This window comes from Camellia sinensis, chromosome 2 (genome assembly GCF_055761805.1).
Source record: "Camellia sinensis isolate YWXY chromosome 2, ASM5576180v1, whole genome shotgun sequence".
Taxonomy (NCBI): Eukaryota; Viridiplantae; Streptophyta; class Magnoliopsida; order Ericales; family Theaceae; genus Camellia; species Camellia sinensis.
The window spans coordinates 107,919,351-107,938,726 of record NC_138962.1 but is presented as its reverse complement, the minus strand read 5'-3'; the positions used below and the strand labels follow the sequence as shown (position 1 = coordinate 107,938,726).

Below are 19,376 nucleotides of genomic sequence, written 5' to 3'. Positions count from 1 at the left end.
TGATAGGAATTGGGCCTAATTTGTTTGATTGGTTTGCATGCATTTGAAACCAAAGTTGCATACTTGGTTCCTTGGGCCATCATGCATGGAAATGCGTGATTGGTGGTCCGAGAACCGAGGCACATGTCCCTTTGAGTCATCACAATGATAAGAGACATGGTTAGTGCATACATGTCTTGAAATATGCTGTCATGCCTTGTTTTGCCCTCTGTTGCTGTGAGTTGCAGGTTCTGCAGGAATACTCTGCCGACCGGCAGTGTAATGTGCCGACCGGCACAATTTTCTCTGCCGACAGGCCCTATTTTGTGCCGATGGACATACTACACTGCCGGTGGAAGTTTCATTCAGCCGGTGATGATCCCCTCTGTCCAAGGATGCAGTCCTGAGGCTTTGACAGCCTCCAGAGGAGGAAAGGAAGGAAAACAGAGGCAGCTTGCGCATGGTGGCACGCTTCCCGAGGCGTTTTTCTGCTTTAATTAATTAGTTAATTTGTTAATTAGTTAATTTGTAATATTAATTAGCTTGTGTAGTTAATTAATTTGTAACATTTATTTGGTCCCTCCGAGCGAGGGCAAATCTGTAATAAGTGTGCGTGAGTGTGTGTATGTCTTCCAACCTCACGTCTTTCTTCCCTTTTATTTACCTGTTTACGATGGTAGATTAGGGCACGTTTAATTTAGCATACCTCATGCTATGCATGTGTGTATCCATGCATTTGTATTGCATGCATTAGGCTCGGTACATCACGCTAATTGCATCAATACTTCAAATTCTCAAACTGAATATGTGATAACTGTGCATTTTCACATGACATGTTTAGGATAGCCGAGCTTATTCTAGTAACATTTTGTATGCGATGTATTAGGCACTTCACATGGACTTGGATCATGCATGTTTGCTAACAAGTTCTTTGTTTTGGCACGGAGTACGATGTAAGTATTTCCGCTTTAGCATATCGCATGAGTGTGAATGTTGCCATAACAGCATGCTTAACATGTGGCTAGATGCTTATGTGTTAAACTGTTTTGAATGCCTGTGGGTGAAGGTTGGATTGTTTGAGTTGGAAAGACTCGTTGAAATCCGCATTTTAGCCTACTTGCGAGTAGCAAATTCCAAAGCATTTTCAAACCAAACGGATATGCAATGTTTATTTCCAAATTAGGCAATCTAGTCTATACTTGTTTGCTGTGCGCATAACATAGTAATTCTAGGCTAATAATTGGTTATAAGAACACATAAAGTTTTCAAAAATGGATATCACGGTTAGTAGAGGCCGGTCTTCGGACCGGGCGAAAGGGGGTGCTCATAGCTGACCTTCCCCGATCGTACCCAAGCTCCCGAGCCGAGACAACTCCGGTGATGACGGACATGTGGCCTTCGGCACCGAGTCAGGGTTTCCTAAATTCTCCCATAAAAAAAAATATTTAGGTGGCGACTCTGTATCTGGCAAAGCAGTCCATGTTTGGCACTACTTTTTCAAAAAAATCTGTTTTCTCAAACGATTTGCCAGATTTGGACTCTTTGGTTCAGATTAAGAACCGTGACACAAATCGAGTCCGAACTGTAGCACGAGGCCCCCACGCGGGCGCTGCTACACTTAGCGACAATTTAATTTGTTTTTGCAGGTGTTGCTATGGGTAATAGTTGCTATGATCGAGCAGGTGATATTGGAGCTAAACTAAGATTTTTTTTTAAAAAAAAAATTGAGGACTTAAATTTGTTAGTATTTTGTATAAATACTCTTAAACGATGGTTGATGGATATTTGTTTTGTTGTATGGACTTAAATTTGTTAGTATTTTGATGGATATTTGTTTTGTATAAATTTCTAGCAAAGGCTATGAAGCCATTTTGTTTAGTGTTTTCGCACATTTTCGAAGCAAATGCGCAACAGCAAGTGCATATAGAAAATTGAATGCCATTATTCAATCGTCTTTTCCCATAAAATATTCTCTTGAAAATGGCCAAACCATCATTTTAGCTCTGACAATTCTTTGCACAGTAGCATTTGCCACCAAAACGTCAATTGGAACTAATTGGCAGCATGCCTTGTTATTGTCGACCTCTTGTTTACTTTTATCATCGATGTTCTATGATTCGAGAATTTTATTTTTTTCATCTTGAAGAGTTCAGTTGGTACACCCTTCTCAATCTAGGGTCTTGGCCTTTTACAGCAATGAAAAGGATAAAGAAAGGTGACAGGCCTTTTACAGCTTTTAAAATTTTTATAAATATAAACTGAAAACTAAAAACGGAATAGTTACCAAACAGACCATAATATTGTAATCAAGTCACAAAGTTTTGTGATATAAAACAGAAAATACATAACTGCATCACTAATTGGCGTAACGAAATTGTTTAAAATTCTAGAAAATCACAAATGTCGTAACTAATTTCCAAAATTTCATAACATTAACCAAAAATTATGTAACTATCCACTAATTGGTGTAACAAAAACATCTAAATTTTTTAAATAATTTAATCACCAATTGGGATCTCTAATGATACAGATAAACACAGAATGTAATGACAATAATCAAATAATTTAATCCACGACTTATAGCCATGGAACAAAAAATGAGAGTTAGAGAAAATTAACCAATAGAGCGAAAGGAAAGGGAATATGAGTAAGAGAGACTGAACGGACTTGTCGTCTGTGAAAATAATGTCAAAGATGGTGTTGTTTCCGATAAGGAACATCGGAGATATCTACAGTGACAGTAAGGAATGAGAGAGATGTTTGATAGATGAAGAGAGCTGAGATAGCAAAACAGTACAACAAAATTGTAATATTCATTTTCAACAGTTCTATAAGATATGTACAAATTGATAAAATCATAACTACGGCCAAAGATTTGTATATGTATGAAAGTTTAGAGAGAATGAGAGTTTGAGAGACAAATTTGTTGTGAGAAATAAAATGTGAGAGGGGTGGTATTTATAGGACTTGGGAGGGAGGAGTTAATTTATATATATAAAAATAAAAAAAAATAAAATTGATTGTTGGTGGAATTAACGGTTATATGACCCTTTCAAATTGTTTTGATTTAAATTTTTGACCATTGCACTGACAATGGGGGCAAGGAGCCATTGGGGTCAGGTCGAGCTAGATGGGAAAGAAAATTTTGGGGCGATCTCACGGGATGGGTCACACTCCATAAAACACCAGGGTCGGGTCGGGCTCTAGAACACATAGCTCAGGGTATTAGGTTGGGTTTAGACTCAAGCCTAGTTAGGCCTACCCAGGGCACGAGCAGACTTGGGGTGTGCCGCGAGCTCATGGGCTAAATTTATACCCCTATATGTGGGTAGTGGTTCTGAGATATATGATCAGTAGTTATGATATATGTGATATTGATTATGAAACAAAGGGTGCTAGTTATGAGATGTGGTTATAATATATGTGGGTAAAGGTAATGAGATATATGATTAGTGATTACGAGATATGTGATTTTGGTTATGAGCAGAGTGGTATAGTTATAAGTCAAAAGGTGTTTGGTTATGAGATATGTGATTAGTAGTTATGATATATGTGATGTTGGTTATGAGATATGTGGGTAATGGTTATGAGTAAAGTGGTGTTAAAGGGTGTTTGGTTATGCTATATGTGTTAGTGGTTATGAGATATGTGGGTAATGGTTATGAGCAAAGTGGTGTCAAATGGTGTTTGGTTATGCTATATGTGTTAGTGGTTATGAGATATGTGGCTAATGGTTACGAGCAAAGTGGTGTCAAAGGGTATTTGGTTATGCTATACGTGTTAGTGGTTATGAGATATGTGGGTAATAGTTATGAGCAAAGTGGTGTCAAAAGGTGTTTGGTTATGCTATATGTGTTAGTGGTTATGAGATATGTGGGTAATGGTTATGAGTGGTTATGAGATATGTGGGTAATAGTTATGAGCAAAGTGGTGTCAAAAGGTGTTTGGTTATGCTATATGTGTTAGTGGTTATGAGATATGTGGGTAATGGTTATGAGTAAAGTGGTGCCAAAGGATGTTTGGTTATGGTATATGTGTTAGTGGTTATGAGATATGTGGATAATGGTTATGAGTGGTTATGAGATATGTGGGTAATGGTTATGAGCAAAGTGGTGTCAAAGGGTGTTTGGTTATGCTATATGTGTTAGTGGTTATGAGATATGTGGGTAATGGTTATGAGTGGTTATGAGATATGTGGGTAATGGTTATGAGTAAAGTGGTGTCAAAGGGTGTTTGGTTATACTATATGTGTTAGTGGTTATGAGATATGTGGGTAATGGTTATGAGTGGTTATGAGATATGTGGGTAATGGTTATGAGCAAAGTGGTGTCAAAGGGTATTTGGTTATGCTACATGTGTTAGTGGTTATGAGATATGTGGGTAATAGTTATGAGTGGTTATGAGATATGTGAGTAATGGTTATGAGCAAAGTGGTGTCAAAGGGTATTTGGTTATGCTATATGTGTTAGTAGTTATGAGATATGTGGGTAATGGTTATGAGCAAAGTGGTGTCAAAGGGTATTTGGTTATGCTATATGTGTTAGTGGTTATGAGATATGTGGGTAATGGTTATGAGCAAAGTGGTGTCAAAGGGTGTGGTTATGCTATATGTATTAATGGTTATGAGTTATGAGATATTGGTTATGTGACTAGTGGTTGTGAGATATGTGATGTTGGTTATTAGATATGTGACTAGTAGTTATGAGATATGTGATGTTGGTTATGATCAAAGTGATGTGGTTATGAGCAAAAAGGTGTTAATTATAAGATATGTGATTAGTGGTTATGAAATATGTGATATTGGTCATGACAAAAAGGTGTTGGTTACGAGATATGTAACTAGTGGTTATGAGATATGTGATGTTGGTTATGACTCAAAGGGATTGGTTATGAGATGTGGTTATGATGTATGTGGGTAGTAGTTATGAGATGTGTGATTAGTGGTTATGAGATATGTGATATTAGTTATGACAAAAAGGTGTTGGTTATGAGATATGTGACTAGTGGTTATGAGATATGTGATGTTGGTTATGACTCAAAGGGATTGGTTATGAGATGTGGTTATGAGATATGCGATCAATAGTTATGAGATATGTGATAGTTGTTATGATCAAAGTGGTGTTGGTTATGAGATATGTGATTATGATTATGAAATATGTGATGTTAGTTATGACTAAAATGGTGTTGGTTATGAGATGTGGTTATGAAATATGTGATATTAGTTATGAACAAAATGGTGTTGGTTGTGAGATGTAGTTATAGCTAAGTTATGATCAATTTGATTATAGTTATGAAGAAATATGATTTTAGCTCATAACTATAAAAAGTGACCTGTTTAGCAGGTCACTTTTAATGACCTGGTTATGAAGTAATATGGTATAAGTAAATAATTGAATATAACTAAGTTATGAGTTAATATGGTGATAGTTATGACTAATATGGTATAGGTTATGATATAAAATCATATAAGTTCATAACTAAATGTATGGTACACCTAAATGTACCATAGCATCATCCCTCGAAAGGAAGCTAATGGCAGAGGAGAAGATGATGGAAAGAAGACCAGCTATGTTTCGACGACTCTCTATTGTTCCGTTCAATCGAAAAATGGGTCTAAGCTAAATAAGATTACTAGTCAATTGCAAGAAATTGCTGCGAAAGGAAAAGAATTTGGTTTAGATAAAACAAACTTGTTGGGAAGATGTCTACAAACATATGTCCAATATCACCAAGTACATGTTTGAGGGAGCGTCACATTCATGGCAGAGATGAAGACATCAAGAAAATTATCGAATTGCTACTTGAGGATGCACCTACTGCAAAAAAGTTTGATGTAACTCCTATTGTAGGCATGGGTGGGATTGGCAAGACTACACTTGCTCAGCACATCTACAATCACAACCAAGTGGAAAAGCATTTCAATCTGAAAGCATGGGCTTTGTGTTTCTGATGAATTCGACGTTCTGAGAATAACAAAGTTAATTCTCGAGTCGTTCACTCATCGTTCATGTAATTTGGGCAGCTTAAATGACGTTCAAGTTCAACTTAAACACACACTGGAAGAAATTTTTTTTTGCTTGTCCTAGATGATGTGTGGGATTATGGATATGATGGGTGGAATTTGCTACGATCGCCATTTGGAACTGGAGCACCTGGAAGTAAAATTATTGTGACAACACGAAACACAAATGTTGCATTATCATATGATAGTTGTTGTTTAATCTTTTACCAACATGCATTTGAGAATAGAGATATCACGGAATACCCAGAATTGGAATCAATTGGTAAGAAAATTGTTGTGAATAGGTGCTGAGGCTTGCCATTGGCAGCCAAGGCCCTTGGCAGCTTACTACATTGTAAACAGGAAGAACATGAATGGAAAGAGATACTAAACAGAAATATATGGAATGAGGAAAGTGGCATTCTCCCAGCATTGAAATTGAGTTACCTTCATCTCCCTTCTCATTTAAAGGGGTGCTTTTCCTACCGCGCAATTATCCCAAAGGACTGCGAATTTGGGAAGGAGGAATCTTGCTATGGATGGCTGAAGGTTTAATTGAATAATCAAATGGTCAAGAGCAAATGGAAGACTTAGGTCGCAAGAATTTTCAAGAATTGGTATCAACGTCATATTTTCAATCCTCAAGTGATTACGATTTCCTATTCATTATGCATGACCTCATCAATGATTTAGTTCAATGGTTTTTCAGTATTTGTTCCCCCTTTCAAATTTCCAAGATGAGAACTATTGAGTGGTTCCATTTTTGTATTGAAATGCTAATTTTTATTTTTATTTTTGTTCTAGAGAGGACAACTATTGAGTGACTCATTTACTTAAACCAAGTTTTGATTCTGTATTCAGTTTAGTAGATGTTCGTAGCGCAAAATGCTAGTTTGGACCTTGGAACATAATACTTGCAAAAATAAAATAAAAAAACTATGGAGTCAAGTATAAAATTGTCTAGGGGAAAAAGGCAGAAATACATATATCATGTATGTGGACATACGTACATGTCTACGCCATACATATTGTCAAAGCCTTAAACTCATTTATCTAATCTAATTTCATTCCATTACTGTCGTATAGGCTGAGAATATTATTCCTCATTTATGGCTATCAACTTGTGGGATGATTCTTCCGCAAAATAGAGATTGATATAATGCTGAAGGGCCTCATGTTCATTATGGCTATATGGCGAGCTCAATCACTCTCAAGCTGAAGTTAGAACAGTTTGTTTAACTCTCAAAAACCAGACTGAGTCTTTTAATTTTAGGACTCATTTCTCAACACTTGAGAATGTGTAACTATTCGAATTTTCAAAAATTTGAAGAATCTGCTTGATATTCCCATGTCTCATCCAAAAACTAAAGAATTTGGAAAGTTTTTCTCAATTCAATGCCAGGCATCAAAGTAACAACAGGAGGACAATGATCTGAACCTATAGGGGCCAAGAAATCATCTTCGATTTCTTTGAGAGCATCTTCATCCCAAGGGGGGATACAAAACAGGACTTCATATTATTATCCAGAAATTCAACTGTGCAAGTAATAATTGTTCAGAGGTTTGCAACTTTGAAACTTTTAAGTTGTGTTTGGATAAAGGATTTAAGGAGGTATTTGTGGAAGGGAAGTAAAAGAAAACAGTGTAAGAGTATCTCTTTCTTTCTCATTTTATTCTCATTTATGAATTTCCAAACTTCTCTCTGTTTATTGTTTTCAAATCAGGTATGGGTATTCTTGACAGGTCTTTTAGTTGTAAGCTTGGTTCATTAATTAGCATCATTTAATTAAACTATTTCCTAAGCATTTCTATAATGTGTTCTCAATTTGGAAAGCATTTATTAATATGCATCATTCCCCTTCTAATCTGCCTTAAAGCTAATCATTTTGTTCACATTGTTTAATTAACCTATAGGTCCTAATAAATATCATCAATGTGACAAAATGAGAGGCCTACCTAATAGCACCTTGCGTTTGACAATCCCTTTTCTTTGAAATTTCTTCGAAAACAGTGTCGGAGCATTCCCCAATATCCATCTTTTCCTCGATTTCAATTTTTTATTTTTATTTTATTTTCTAAGTAATAATGACCCACTCTTCCTTTTCAGGATTTTCATTTGTTGATTTCACTTTCCACTACTTTTCATTTTATTTCCCACAAAGCATTTCATTTCGTTATGTCCAAACAATTTGCATTTAGTGTATCCAATGGGTTTCCAAGGATATTTGATTGATTTAACCCAAGTATCAACACTGGAAAACTACAACTTTATTTTCTCTGGAAACATAAAATAAAACCCACCTCAATTGCAGATTCTCGGAAAGATCCACATATAGTGGCAACCTATGAATCTGTTTTGGAAATTTATTTTGTTTCTTCTGTTCATTCTGCTGGTGAGATACATATAGCTTTGAGCAACTCTCAATATTTGGATTCTAATAAGCTCCACAAAATCTATATGCTATGACTAATTTCTTCCCTTGATCCGAACTTGCCCATATCTGGTCATCACCACAACAAATTTACGTATTAGAGAGAAAAAAATTAGGGACAAATTATCTTAGTTGCCAAAAGTGTCATTGTTGTATTTTTAGCAACGAAATTGAAAATTTCATAATGAATTACTATGCTTTTGGAATTTTTGTCACAAAAAGAAACCTTTTCGTACGAATTTATTTTTGTCCCTAAATATACTTTTATAACTGACATTTTAAAAAGTTACACATTTGCTTTTGGTCAAAACTTACAGTCTTCAGCTACTACACATTTGCAGAGCTTCTTCAAACTGTTTGTTTGTTTTATCTCTGTATTGCTTTGTTTTTGAAGAGTTTCTGGCTTTTCATATCCTTCATAATTCCAAAGTTGTTTGAAGTTTGCAGAGTTTCAGCATGTTTTTGATCTCTGTATGCTTCGTTTCTTACCTTTCATATCTTTTATTTTCCAAAGTTGGTCCAAGTTTGTAGAGGTTCTGCCTGTTCTTGATCTGTGTATTGCTTCATTTTGACTTAATTTCTTACCTTTGCCACCAAAGTCTGTTTATCTGTATTTTGCCGTAAACCTGTTCTTCAATTTCTTACCTTTCCTTCTTTCAGAACAAACACCATGGATGTATTTGGGATCTTTATCTCTCCATTAATACAAGCTATGGTTGATAAATTGTCCTCTTATTTTAGCAACTTAGTGAGCACAGTGGACGTTGGCACTGGCATCCACAATCTGAAGAAGGCATTAGAGGATTTATGCTGTGTTTGGTTGGGGGATTTGGGGAGGAATTTGAAAAGGGAAAGGGAAAAGGTGTGTGAAACTATGTGAAATGTAAGTATATTTTTTTTACATTTCACCTACCTTTTCTATTTCCCTTTCCAAATCCCTCATCAAATCCCTCAACCAAACACAACATTAGAGATTTTGTTGGCTGATGCAGAGAACAAACAGATATACCACAAGGATATCAAAAAGTGGCTTGAAGAGGTTTACCATTTGGCTTACGATGCAGATGACATATTGGATGATTTTGCCACTGACGATCTCGAAAGGAAGCTAATGGCAGAAAGGAAGCTAATGGCAGACGAGACGACGATCAAAAGAAGACCAGCTAAGTTTCCACGGCTCTCCGATATTGTTCCATTCAATTTAAAAAATGGGTCAAAGTTAATTGAGATTACTAGTCAATTACAAGAAGTTGCTACAAAAGGAAAAGAACTTGGTTTAGATAACAGACTTGTTGGGAGGATGTCTACAGATTTACGGCAGAGATCACAAACTACTTGTTTGAAGGAGCCTCACATTCATGGCAGAGATGAAGACATCAAGCAAATTATCGAATTGCTGCTTGCGGATGGTCCTGCTGGAAACTTTTTTGATGTAATTCCTATTGTAGGAATGGGTGGGATTGGCAAGACTACACTAGCTCAGCACATTTACAATGATGACCGAGTGGAAAATTATTTCAATCTAAAAGCATGGGTATGTGTATCTGATGACTTCGAAGTTACGAGGATAACAAAGGCAATTCTCGAGTCGTTCACTCACGGTTCATGTAATTTTAGTAACTTAAATGAGGTTCAAGTTCAACTTAGCAAAACGGTGGCAGGGGAAAAGTTTTTGCTTGTCCTAGATGACGTGTGGGACTATGGACGTGATGGGTGGAATTTGTTACGATCCCCATTTGGAGCTGGAGCACCTGGAAGTAAAATCATTGTGACAACGCGAGACAGAGGTGTTGCAAAGCAGATGGGAATGGATAAATACCACAATTTGCACAACTTATCATATGGCGATTGTTGGTTAATCTTTTCCCAACATGCATTTCAGAACAGAAATATTGAGGAATACAAAGAATTGGAATCAATTGGTAAGAAAATTGTTGAGAACAGGTGTAGAGGCTTACCTTTGGCAGCGAGGGCTCTTGGCAGCTTATTGTGCTGTAAACAAGAAGAACGTGAATGGAAAGAGATACTAAACAGCAATATATGGAATGAGGAAAGTGGCATTCTCACAGCATTGAAATTGAGCTACCTTCATCTCCCTGTCCAGTTGAAGAGGTGCTTTTCCTACTATGCAATTATCCCAAAGGACTACTGATTCACGGAGGAGGAATTAGTCTTGCTATGGATGGCTGAAGGTTTAATTGAGCAACCAAAAGGTGGAGACCAAATGGAAGATTTAGGCTGCAAGTATTTTCACGAATTGGTGTCAAGATCATTTTTTCAACCGTTAAGTGGTAACAAATCCCTATTCATAATGCATGACCTCATCAATGATTTGGCTCAAGATGTCGCAGGGGATAAATGTTTTAGGTTGGAAAATAATTTAGAAGGTGGCAGGCAGAGCAAGATTTCTGTCAAAGCTCGACATGCATCTTATGTTGGTAGCTACATTGATGGAATCAAAAAATTTAAAGTTTTTGATGATGCCAAATGCTTACGAACATTCTTACAGTTTTTTCCACTGAGTTTCCATGCAACGAGGTACTTGTTTCATGATTTGTTGCCAAAGTTAAAATGCTTACGTGAGTTGCGTTTACATTATAATAGCATGGATGAACTACCAGATTCCATTGGAGATCTAAAGCATTTGAGGTACCTTGATGTATCCTGTTCTGGGTTTACAAGGTTACCTGACACGGTAGTAACTCTCTACAATTTACAAGTCTTGTTTATGAAATTTTGTCGTCGACTTCGGAAGTTACCTCCAAACATAGGGAGGCTAGTGAACTTGCGCCATTTTGACATGACTGGAGTGCATATTCCATCATCAGAAGAGATGTCGCTACATATAGGTAAATTAACTAATCTCCAAACATTGTCAAATTTTATGGTGGGTAAAGATTGTGGGCGTAAAATAGGAGAGTTGAAAAACCTATCGCACATTCGAGGGGCAATACACATATCAAGACTGGAGAATGTCAGTGGTGTTAAGGATGCAAGGGAGGCCAATTTTATGTCTAAGGAGGAGTTAAAAGAGTTATCACTAGAATGGGGTAAATCTCACCGTTCACAGAATGACATAGTTGAGAGGGATATGCTAGATGTGATGAGACCTTTCAAATTGTTGGAACGACTCACCATCAGATGGTATGGCAGTACAAAATTTCCAAACTGGGTTGGAGATGTTTCGTTCTCCAAAATGGTGTTCGTGCAATTAAAAGGTAGCAAATGTTGTAGATCTTTGCCACCACTTGGACAGCTACCCTTGCTTAAAGACCTTTGCATTGAAGGAATTAGTGCAATAAAGCGCTTGGGTTGTGAGTTCTATGGGCAACAGTGTGGTGCCAAACCTTTCCCCTCTCTAGGGAGACTGAGCTTTGAGTTTATGCCAGAATGGGAGGAATGGTCTGCTTTTGAAACAGAGGGAGTTCAGCCGTTCAGTCATCTCAGTGAGCTTTCCATAAAAAATTGTCCCAAACTTGTTGGAAGATTACCAAAGGATCTTCCTCGTCTCAATTCTCTCAAAATTGATGGTTGTCCGCAGTTGTTGATTGATGTTTCGAGCCTCGTTCAACCATCACTTGCGTCCTTGTCAATGAATAATGTTATTCTTCCAAGAGAAAGCCATGTTACAGTTCTCAACTCCCTCTGTGATCCAAGCACAACTGATGAAGAGTTACTGGCTAATGAAATGTCTAACCATTTGACTTTAATAACTGCCTTGAGCATTTCTGATATTGAAAAACTGGCATGCCTACCAACATGGTTTACTCAAGCTTTGATGGGACTCGAGAAATTGGACATTAGTAACTGCCAAGAACTCATAACATTGTGGCGGAATAAGGTGAGAATACAAGTATGTCTCCCTTCCCTCTGCCATTTGAAGATTTCTCGTTGCCCTAAAGTTGTTTGCTTGTTTGAAGAAGAGCAAGAAAAAGGAGGAGAAGGTTGGAAAAAGCAGCAACATGAGGGGCTACCTTGCATGACGAGACTTGAGTATTTAACAATTGAAGAGTGTGGAATGCTGAAGAAATTGCCACAAGATCTGCACACATACACATCTCTTGGGGTGCTTAGAATCCACCATTGTGCAAGTCTTATCTCTTTTCCAATGAAAGGTTTGCCATCTATGCTGAGAGAACTTAGGGTTTCAAATTGTGATGCTTTGGAGTCGCTACCCGAGTTGATGACACTCAATAATCTGCAAGAGTTGCTGGTTTCTGAATGTGCATCACTCGCATATTTATTGTCAAGAGGTGGGCTACCATCCACACTAAAACAACTTGGGATTGAGTTGTGTGAAAATCTGGAGTCACTTTTCGTAGCGGAAGGGATCAAAATTGACTGTCCATCTCTTGAAACTATTCGTATCGAATTTTGTGGGAGTCTCAAATCTTTACCTGAAGCCAATAATCTTAGGAATCTCAGTGAATTGTAGATAAACTATTGTTATAATCTGGAGCCCCTGTCACTTGGTGGTCATGATGAGAACAACAACAACATGAACCAGCTCAGTTTGCTTCAAAAGCTGTGTTTATGTAAATGCAGAGCAGGAATGGTCTCCTACTTTGTCAAGGAAGGGAGTTTCCCCACCAACATCACTTCACTTGAAATCGGGAATTTGAGAGGGGACGACGTCGGTCAACTTCCACTTCCGTTAAAGTGGGGTTTGTACAAACTCTCTTCTCTTACAACACTCCAACTTCAAGGCCGAGATTGGCCGTGGAGAGATACGGTGTCCTTTCCAGAAGAAGGGATGTTCCTGCCCACCTCTCTTCTCAATTTGACCATCATCCAACGTGGGAAAATTTGGGCTAACCAGTCGTCCTCCCGGACGCCTGGTCGGTTGACTAGAATAGTGCTATTTTCTTATTTTTTTTTTAACAATTGGCACCTGGTATTTTTTATATTTTAAATAAAAAAAATTGGAAATTTTTAAATTTTTTTATAAGTTTTGAATATAATTTTGATTTGAGTTGTGTGTTTGGTTATAAGTTGTAAGTTTTTGTATCACATGTCACATCAAAAATTTCCCACTCAATTCAAAACTCATTCACCAAATAAAATTTTCACACTCAAATCATAATTCCAAAACTCATAAACTCAAAATACAACTCTATTCTCAAATCATATTTAGAAAACTCTACCAAACGCTACCAAAAGTTCTTAAATTACAACTCCAATCAAACTTAAAACTTAGTCTTACTATATTCATGAAAGAAAAACACAAATATAAAAAAGAAACCTATAGAAAAACTAGAAAACTCAAAAAAATGGTTCATGGGACATGGGCACACTTTAAGCTAATCAAGGCTGAATGCCGCCTTCCAAGACCTCGGTGTTTCCTTTAGTTTCTTTGGTACCTAACATAAAATGCCAGGGCAACGGGAATGCCAATGAGTGACGAGCTCAATAAGATACAATAACCCAAAATACCCACCCCAATAATAATACTCATAGTTAATGAATATTGTGTAGTAATAGAGTAACAAGCAGTGTTTAATATGTATAACAAGATTGCTATTAGTTGAAATAATAACAATAGACAATAAGAACAATGGCAAGCAGAAGCAGTATTTCATCATAAGGAAGATGCCAACTTTTCTTTATAATTCACATCGATTAGTTTATCGAGTGAGTCTAAGTAACTCCCCGTGGAGCATTATTTCCACTCAACCGCTAAACAATAGCCACGGGCAATTCTGACTCCCCCTTGGTAAAATATTCAAATGTTACTTGCTGTAACTACCAATGATGCCCACGCACCAGGGTTACGTACTCGAGTCGTGACATCACGGTCTGCCCCAAGGGAACAATATATGTTGTGACACCCGCACCACCAACCTTATATCGCCTATACCAATAAGAGCCGAAATACCTTCCCGTGCCATGTTAGGGTTCGCAACTCACTTGTGCAAGACTCTAAACTGGGCTCACCCCATCAGTTTTAAACTTTAATGCATATGTTCAATTTTGTGTTTCTTTACTTTGTCGAACTCACATTTTGATGCATGTGCGAGTTCTAGTTTGAAAACCATAGTAACATAAGGTTTATATAGCACAACACAACCATGTATGACAACCAAAATAAGTATTACTAAATGTCTTAGGAGTCATCACAAAATTTCTTAGAATTTCCCACACTTCTTATTTTCAGCACTGAATGATCGGACTAAAATTAATGAAACCCATACCAAACAAAATTCAATTATTACGATATTTTAACTGGTACTAGTTAATTGAGTTAGGAAAATATTTTGAGAGAATACCAGGGCTAAAAATGATTTTAAAATGACGAAATAAAATTTGGAAGAAAATTGTTTTTCTGGGACAGTGAGTTACAGCAACTTCCAGCACAGGTGTTCTGTGTTTGAAAAATAAAAAACGGCCTCAAACAGTGTCAAAAAGAGGTATGGTCAAAATGACTTGCTAGATATTTGAGTTTAGAACATATGTACAGAAGAGTTTGAAAACTGAAACCAATGGAAGATGGTCAAATAATTTTTCTAAGAAAATTGGACAGATTCTGTCTCATTTTAGTAAAATTGCGATTTCTCCTCTTAGACTTATCCATTTTTTGTGAAATCAGCGGAAAATGAAAGATAACTCTTATATCTAACCATCCCAATTGGTTGTGCAAAAAAATAACATTTTCAGAGAAAATGGAACCTATTTGAAGTCACTGTTCCTACTATGTTGTAAGCGGCACTTAGAACAAATATTTATTTCGGTAAGAACATGGTGTCCAATGATTTTAGAAAAAATTTACACCGTATAGAACACCTATATATACTCCTAGTAAAAACAGATTTTTGACACAAGTTATTTTCAATTTATTTGAGCATTTTTCATCCGATAAAAATCTGAAACAGTGAAGAAAATATAAGTTTCAAGTATAAGTGAATCAACTTTATCTCATTTTACTCTCATGCAAGATTATTTCAAATAATGGAAAATGTTTGAGCACGTAAGAACATAAAATCAATTGCTAAACCATCTAATCTATGCTTGCAAGAAGGAGTAAAAATCATATAATCATGAAATTCTCATTCTATCAAAATGTTAACATGCATTGAGCTATTCTTGCTATGTATGTATTAACAATGCATACTCTTGCATACATTTAATATATAGGTTCAGTAAAAAAAATATCTAAGGAAGGATAGGGGTTGAGTATTCCTACCTCAAGAGCTTTTGCACACTATTCTCAAGATTAGTTTTGAAATGGTGACCAACAAGCACCCTCTCCTCTTTCTCTCTTTTTCTTTTTCTTTTCTACTCTTTCTCTCTTTTTTTTTTTTCTCTTTGCTCAGCCGTAGTAGTAGAATGGCTGAATAGTGTTCTTATTTGTAGGAGTTTGGAGGCCTATTTTTATTTTATTTTTTCCTCTTGGCTTAGGAAATATTACCTACATGTATAGGCTTAGAGTGTAAATGTATGCATGCCCTCCAGCAGCCTTCTTAGAAAGGAGGGGGCCGAATTTCCCTGCCCAAAATCTGATTTCATATCTTTTTTTTTTTTGTGTGTGTACAAATAAAATTAGTTTATATATAACCTATTCACTGGATGTTTTGCTTCCTACTATCCTCTAACTAACTTAATTATTATTTGTTTAAATCATTTAGTTTTCCACAACTGTATTTATATACAGTCACCAAAAGATAAATAAATTTATTTAAAGGAGTTTAATATTGGTATTAATCATAATGCTATTAACATTATAATTTAATAATTTAATAATCACTATTAATTGACTTAATATTGTTATTAACAAACTAATTAGTTGTCTAAAAATTCAGGTTCTTACATCTTCTATGCAAGTCTTCAATGGAGGAAATTTCACTTCAGACCAAACTCTTCAAGGGCATGGGTGGGTCAACGTGGAAGTAGGGTCAATCAAAAGTGTGTAGGAAGACGGTTAGTGGTGTGTGTACAATGGTTATGAGTGAAGGGTGTAATTGTAACTTTAAGTGTGTGGATTAAGAAAATTAATTGGTAATCAAATTAATAAGTGAATGTATTGAAAAAAGATGTGACCTGAGCTAATTAGATGTGTGAAAATAGAATTTCTCTCGCAAGAGAGTTCCAGTTTGTTGTGCATGTTGAAATTACCAATACATTATTGATTAATTAAACACACTGCTCTGTTTTTCAATTCATTCTTTGTCTTTTCCTTTCAAATATTTCCTTTTCTCTTAATTTTCCCTTAATAATTGTGACATCCCGACTCTCTCATATTCTTTACTTATATGTGTGATTATATGTTTGATGTGAAATTACATGTTTAAATGTGTGACTTACATGATTATGAAATTGTATCTGTCGGCTATAAGAAAATCTATTGAAATTACGACACTTGGACTGAAAATTGAAAGTCTTAGAGGCACGATAAACCGAAATCGACTTTATAGTTATGATTAGCATAATTTGTAGGACATGATATAAAATTTTGTAAAAATTTGATTCGTAACGAATTAATTGGGTTTAATTATACTAAACTCTTAATTAAGCTTGACTATAGACTCAAATAAGCTAATCCTTAGTTAGACGAGAGATATATACATGAGCTTAGTCTTAAAACTTAGACTCCAACACAAAAATATCTCCTAGAGGAGAACTAGAGGAAGAAAAGAGAGAGAAAAGAGGAATTTCACCTAAAGCTTGGAGATTGAAGAAATTGAAAGAGTAATTCAAAGAATTAGCTCAAGGTAAGTGTAAATCAACTAAAATAGCTTAAATATTTCTTCAATTGGTTAAAATCAACACTTAAGAGGAAGCTTTGACACTCATAAAAGTTAGGGTTTTTGGATTATGATCTTAACTGAACAAATCTCATGAAAGTGAACATGGAATCCTTGGGTTTGTTTAATTAAAGGGTTGATTCTTTTATTTTGGGCTTGTCTTGTGTTAGATTGTGACAAATTGCTTTCTAATCTTGAGTCTTTGCATGATTTGAACTCATGTAAGCAAATATAAGCATGGACACCATGAAAAGATAAGGAAAATGAAGGAACTACGGAAGTTAGGGTTTTCTATTTGGAATTAAAGTAAGTTATGATCTAATTGAGCTTGAATGTCATTCTTAGTATGTTCATATATCATGTTTTTGAAGTGAATTTTCTTGAATTGAACCTTAGAAATGAGTTTGGGAACTTGAACATTGAATAATCTTCGGACTGCACAAACAGGGTAAGAACCGCACGTGCAGGGCTCACAGCCGCATGTTCGGAAAACAGGGCAATTCAGAGCATCGGTTCTGAAATAAAGGCACATGCGGTGGGGGTCTTCCACACGTGCGGAAAACAAGGGGAAAAACTATTAAATTTTGTTCATCTTTTTGACCCTCTGAATCTGTTAATGAGTGTGTTTAAGCCCTCCGAAATGCTTTAAGATAAATAGAAATTGAATGAAACAAAAAAATGATTAAATAAAAGAGGCTAAGAAAAGAATGAATTGCTTATTAAGTTGGATGTGTGTAATGTGTAGGTCACTCGCCAGAAGGGACCACTGCACGACCAAAATCACTGTGAGTAGTAGTAGTGTAACGATATGTTATGACTTATGTATTTTCGATCGTGAATGATATGCTTTATACAAGTTGTGTTTTGTTTGAAATGATTGAGCATTTGCCCACAATGGCATATGAAATGGACCCGAGGTCGTTCTGTTTCTGTTATATATGATGGGTCCGAGGTCGTTATGTTTGGTATGGATTGCTTATGAATTATGGGCCTAAGGCCGTTCCGTTCTATATAGGAGATGGAGACATGTCGATGTTCCATCTACTCTATGATACGAAATGTTTGGACCTAAGGTCGCTTAGAACAGCTGTTACCATGTTAGGCTTGAGACCGTTCCGTATTATGTTGGGCCCAAGGCCATTCCGTCTTATGTGGGCCCGAGGTCGTTCTGGAAAGCAATCATGAATGATAAATGTATAAGTTATATATATATATAGATTTCTCAAGACACATGCTCATTCATTTTAACCTCCTTACATTATTATTACTCACTGAGCCTCGCTCACTCTGTATTTTTATTAATATGTAGGTGATCAAGTCGGAGACCAGCCTTAGGTCGGCTTCAGGAGTCATTTTTGATGGACCTGCGTTGATAAGCCTCCAAAATGGAGCCTTTTGTCTTTTTGGGAATTTCTATGATGATAAATGTTTGTTAAGTCTTTTGCTGACTTTTGTTTGGACACTTTGTGAGCCTATAACTTTGAGTTGCTGACTTCTTGTATATATCTACATGAATTGTACTTGTATGTATGAACTGTGTATGCAAACTTTCAGCATATGACATGATGTCTAAATTCAGGCATATAAGCATTGCTCAATGGACGTTTTGTTATTTTGTTTGCTTCCGCTTAGGCTTTGTTATTATAAATTCTCTGTAATCTGTTTAAGGCTGTAGGTAATATAGCGATCCCGGTTTTTCCTTCCTTTGTATACTGTATTCTGGACTTGGTTCCGTGGACTTGTTTTTGTATCATTATCACTTCTAGCCTTTCCTCTTTGTATTTGAATCTTGGGTTGTGATGGGCAGGTTTGAAATAGGTTGGTTGCACTTTGAAACCAAAAGGTGATGTCCAGATTTTGGCCTTCACGCTCGAGCGGAAGTTTTAACGCTCGAGCGGGCTCTTCGTTGTTGCTTATCCGCTCGAGCGGGAGTTTTGACGCTCGAGCGCGTTTTTCCATCTCCCAGTACTTTACTCTGCAGTCCCTCCGCTCGAGCGGAGAGTTTGCCGCTCGAGCGGGTACCATCGCCTGCAAAACTTCTGGAAGTGTGCAATCGACGCTCGAGCGGCTCTTTTCACGCTCAAGCGTGAGTCTGTGTCTGACGCTCGAGCGGGGATTTTCACGCTCGAGCGGGGAGTCGACTACATCAGTCCGAGATTTCACTTTTTGGATCACTTTTTGACCTACTTTTCTTTCTTAACTTTTAGAAAATCGCCCCTTGAGAGT

The 19,376-nt window shown here is 36.6% G+C and overlaps 2 protein-coding genes across 2 annotated transcripts; both read left to right on the top strand.

Moving 5' to 3' along the window:
- The first annotated feature begins 5,680 nt into the window (after window positions 1-5,680).
- On the top strand, window positions 5,681-10,564 carry LOC145817845 (putative disease resistance protein RGA3). The gene is made up of 3 exons (XM_082912765.1): window positions 5,681-5,921; window positions 6,066-6,263; window positions 9,405-10,564. Exons 1-3 carry the CDS (start codon window positions 5,681-5,683, stop codon window positions 10,562-10,564), a joined length of 1,599 nt encoding a protein of 532 aa, XP_082768891.1.
- A 30-nt stretch (window positions 10,565-10,594) lies between these two features.
- On the top strand, window positions 10,595-12,847 carry LOC145817832 (putative disease resistance RPP13-like protein 1). The gene has a single exon (XM_082912764.1). It carries the CDS (start codon window positions 10,595-10,597, stop codon window positions 12,845-12,847), a length of 2,253 nt encoding a protein of 750 aa, XP_082768890.1.
- Window positions 12,848-19,376: the final 6,529 nt, after the last annotated feature.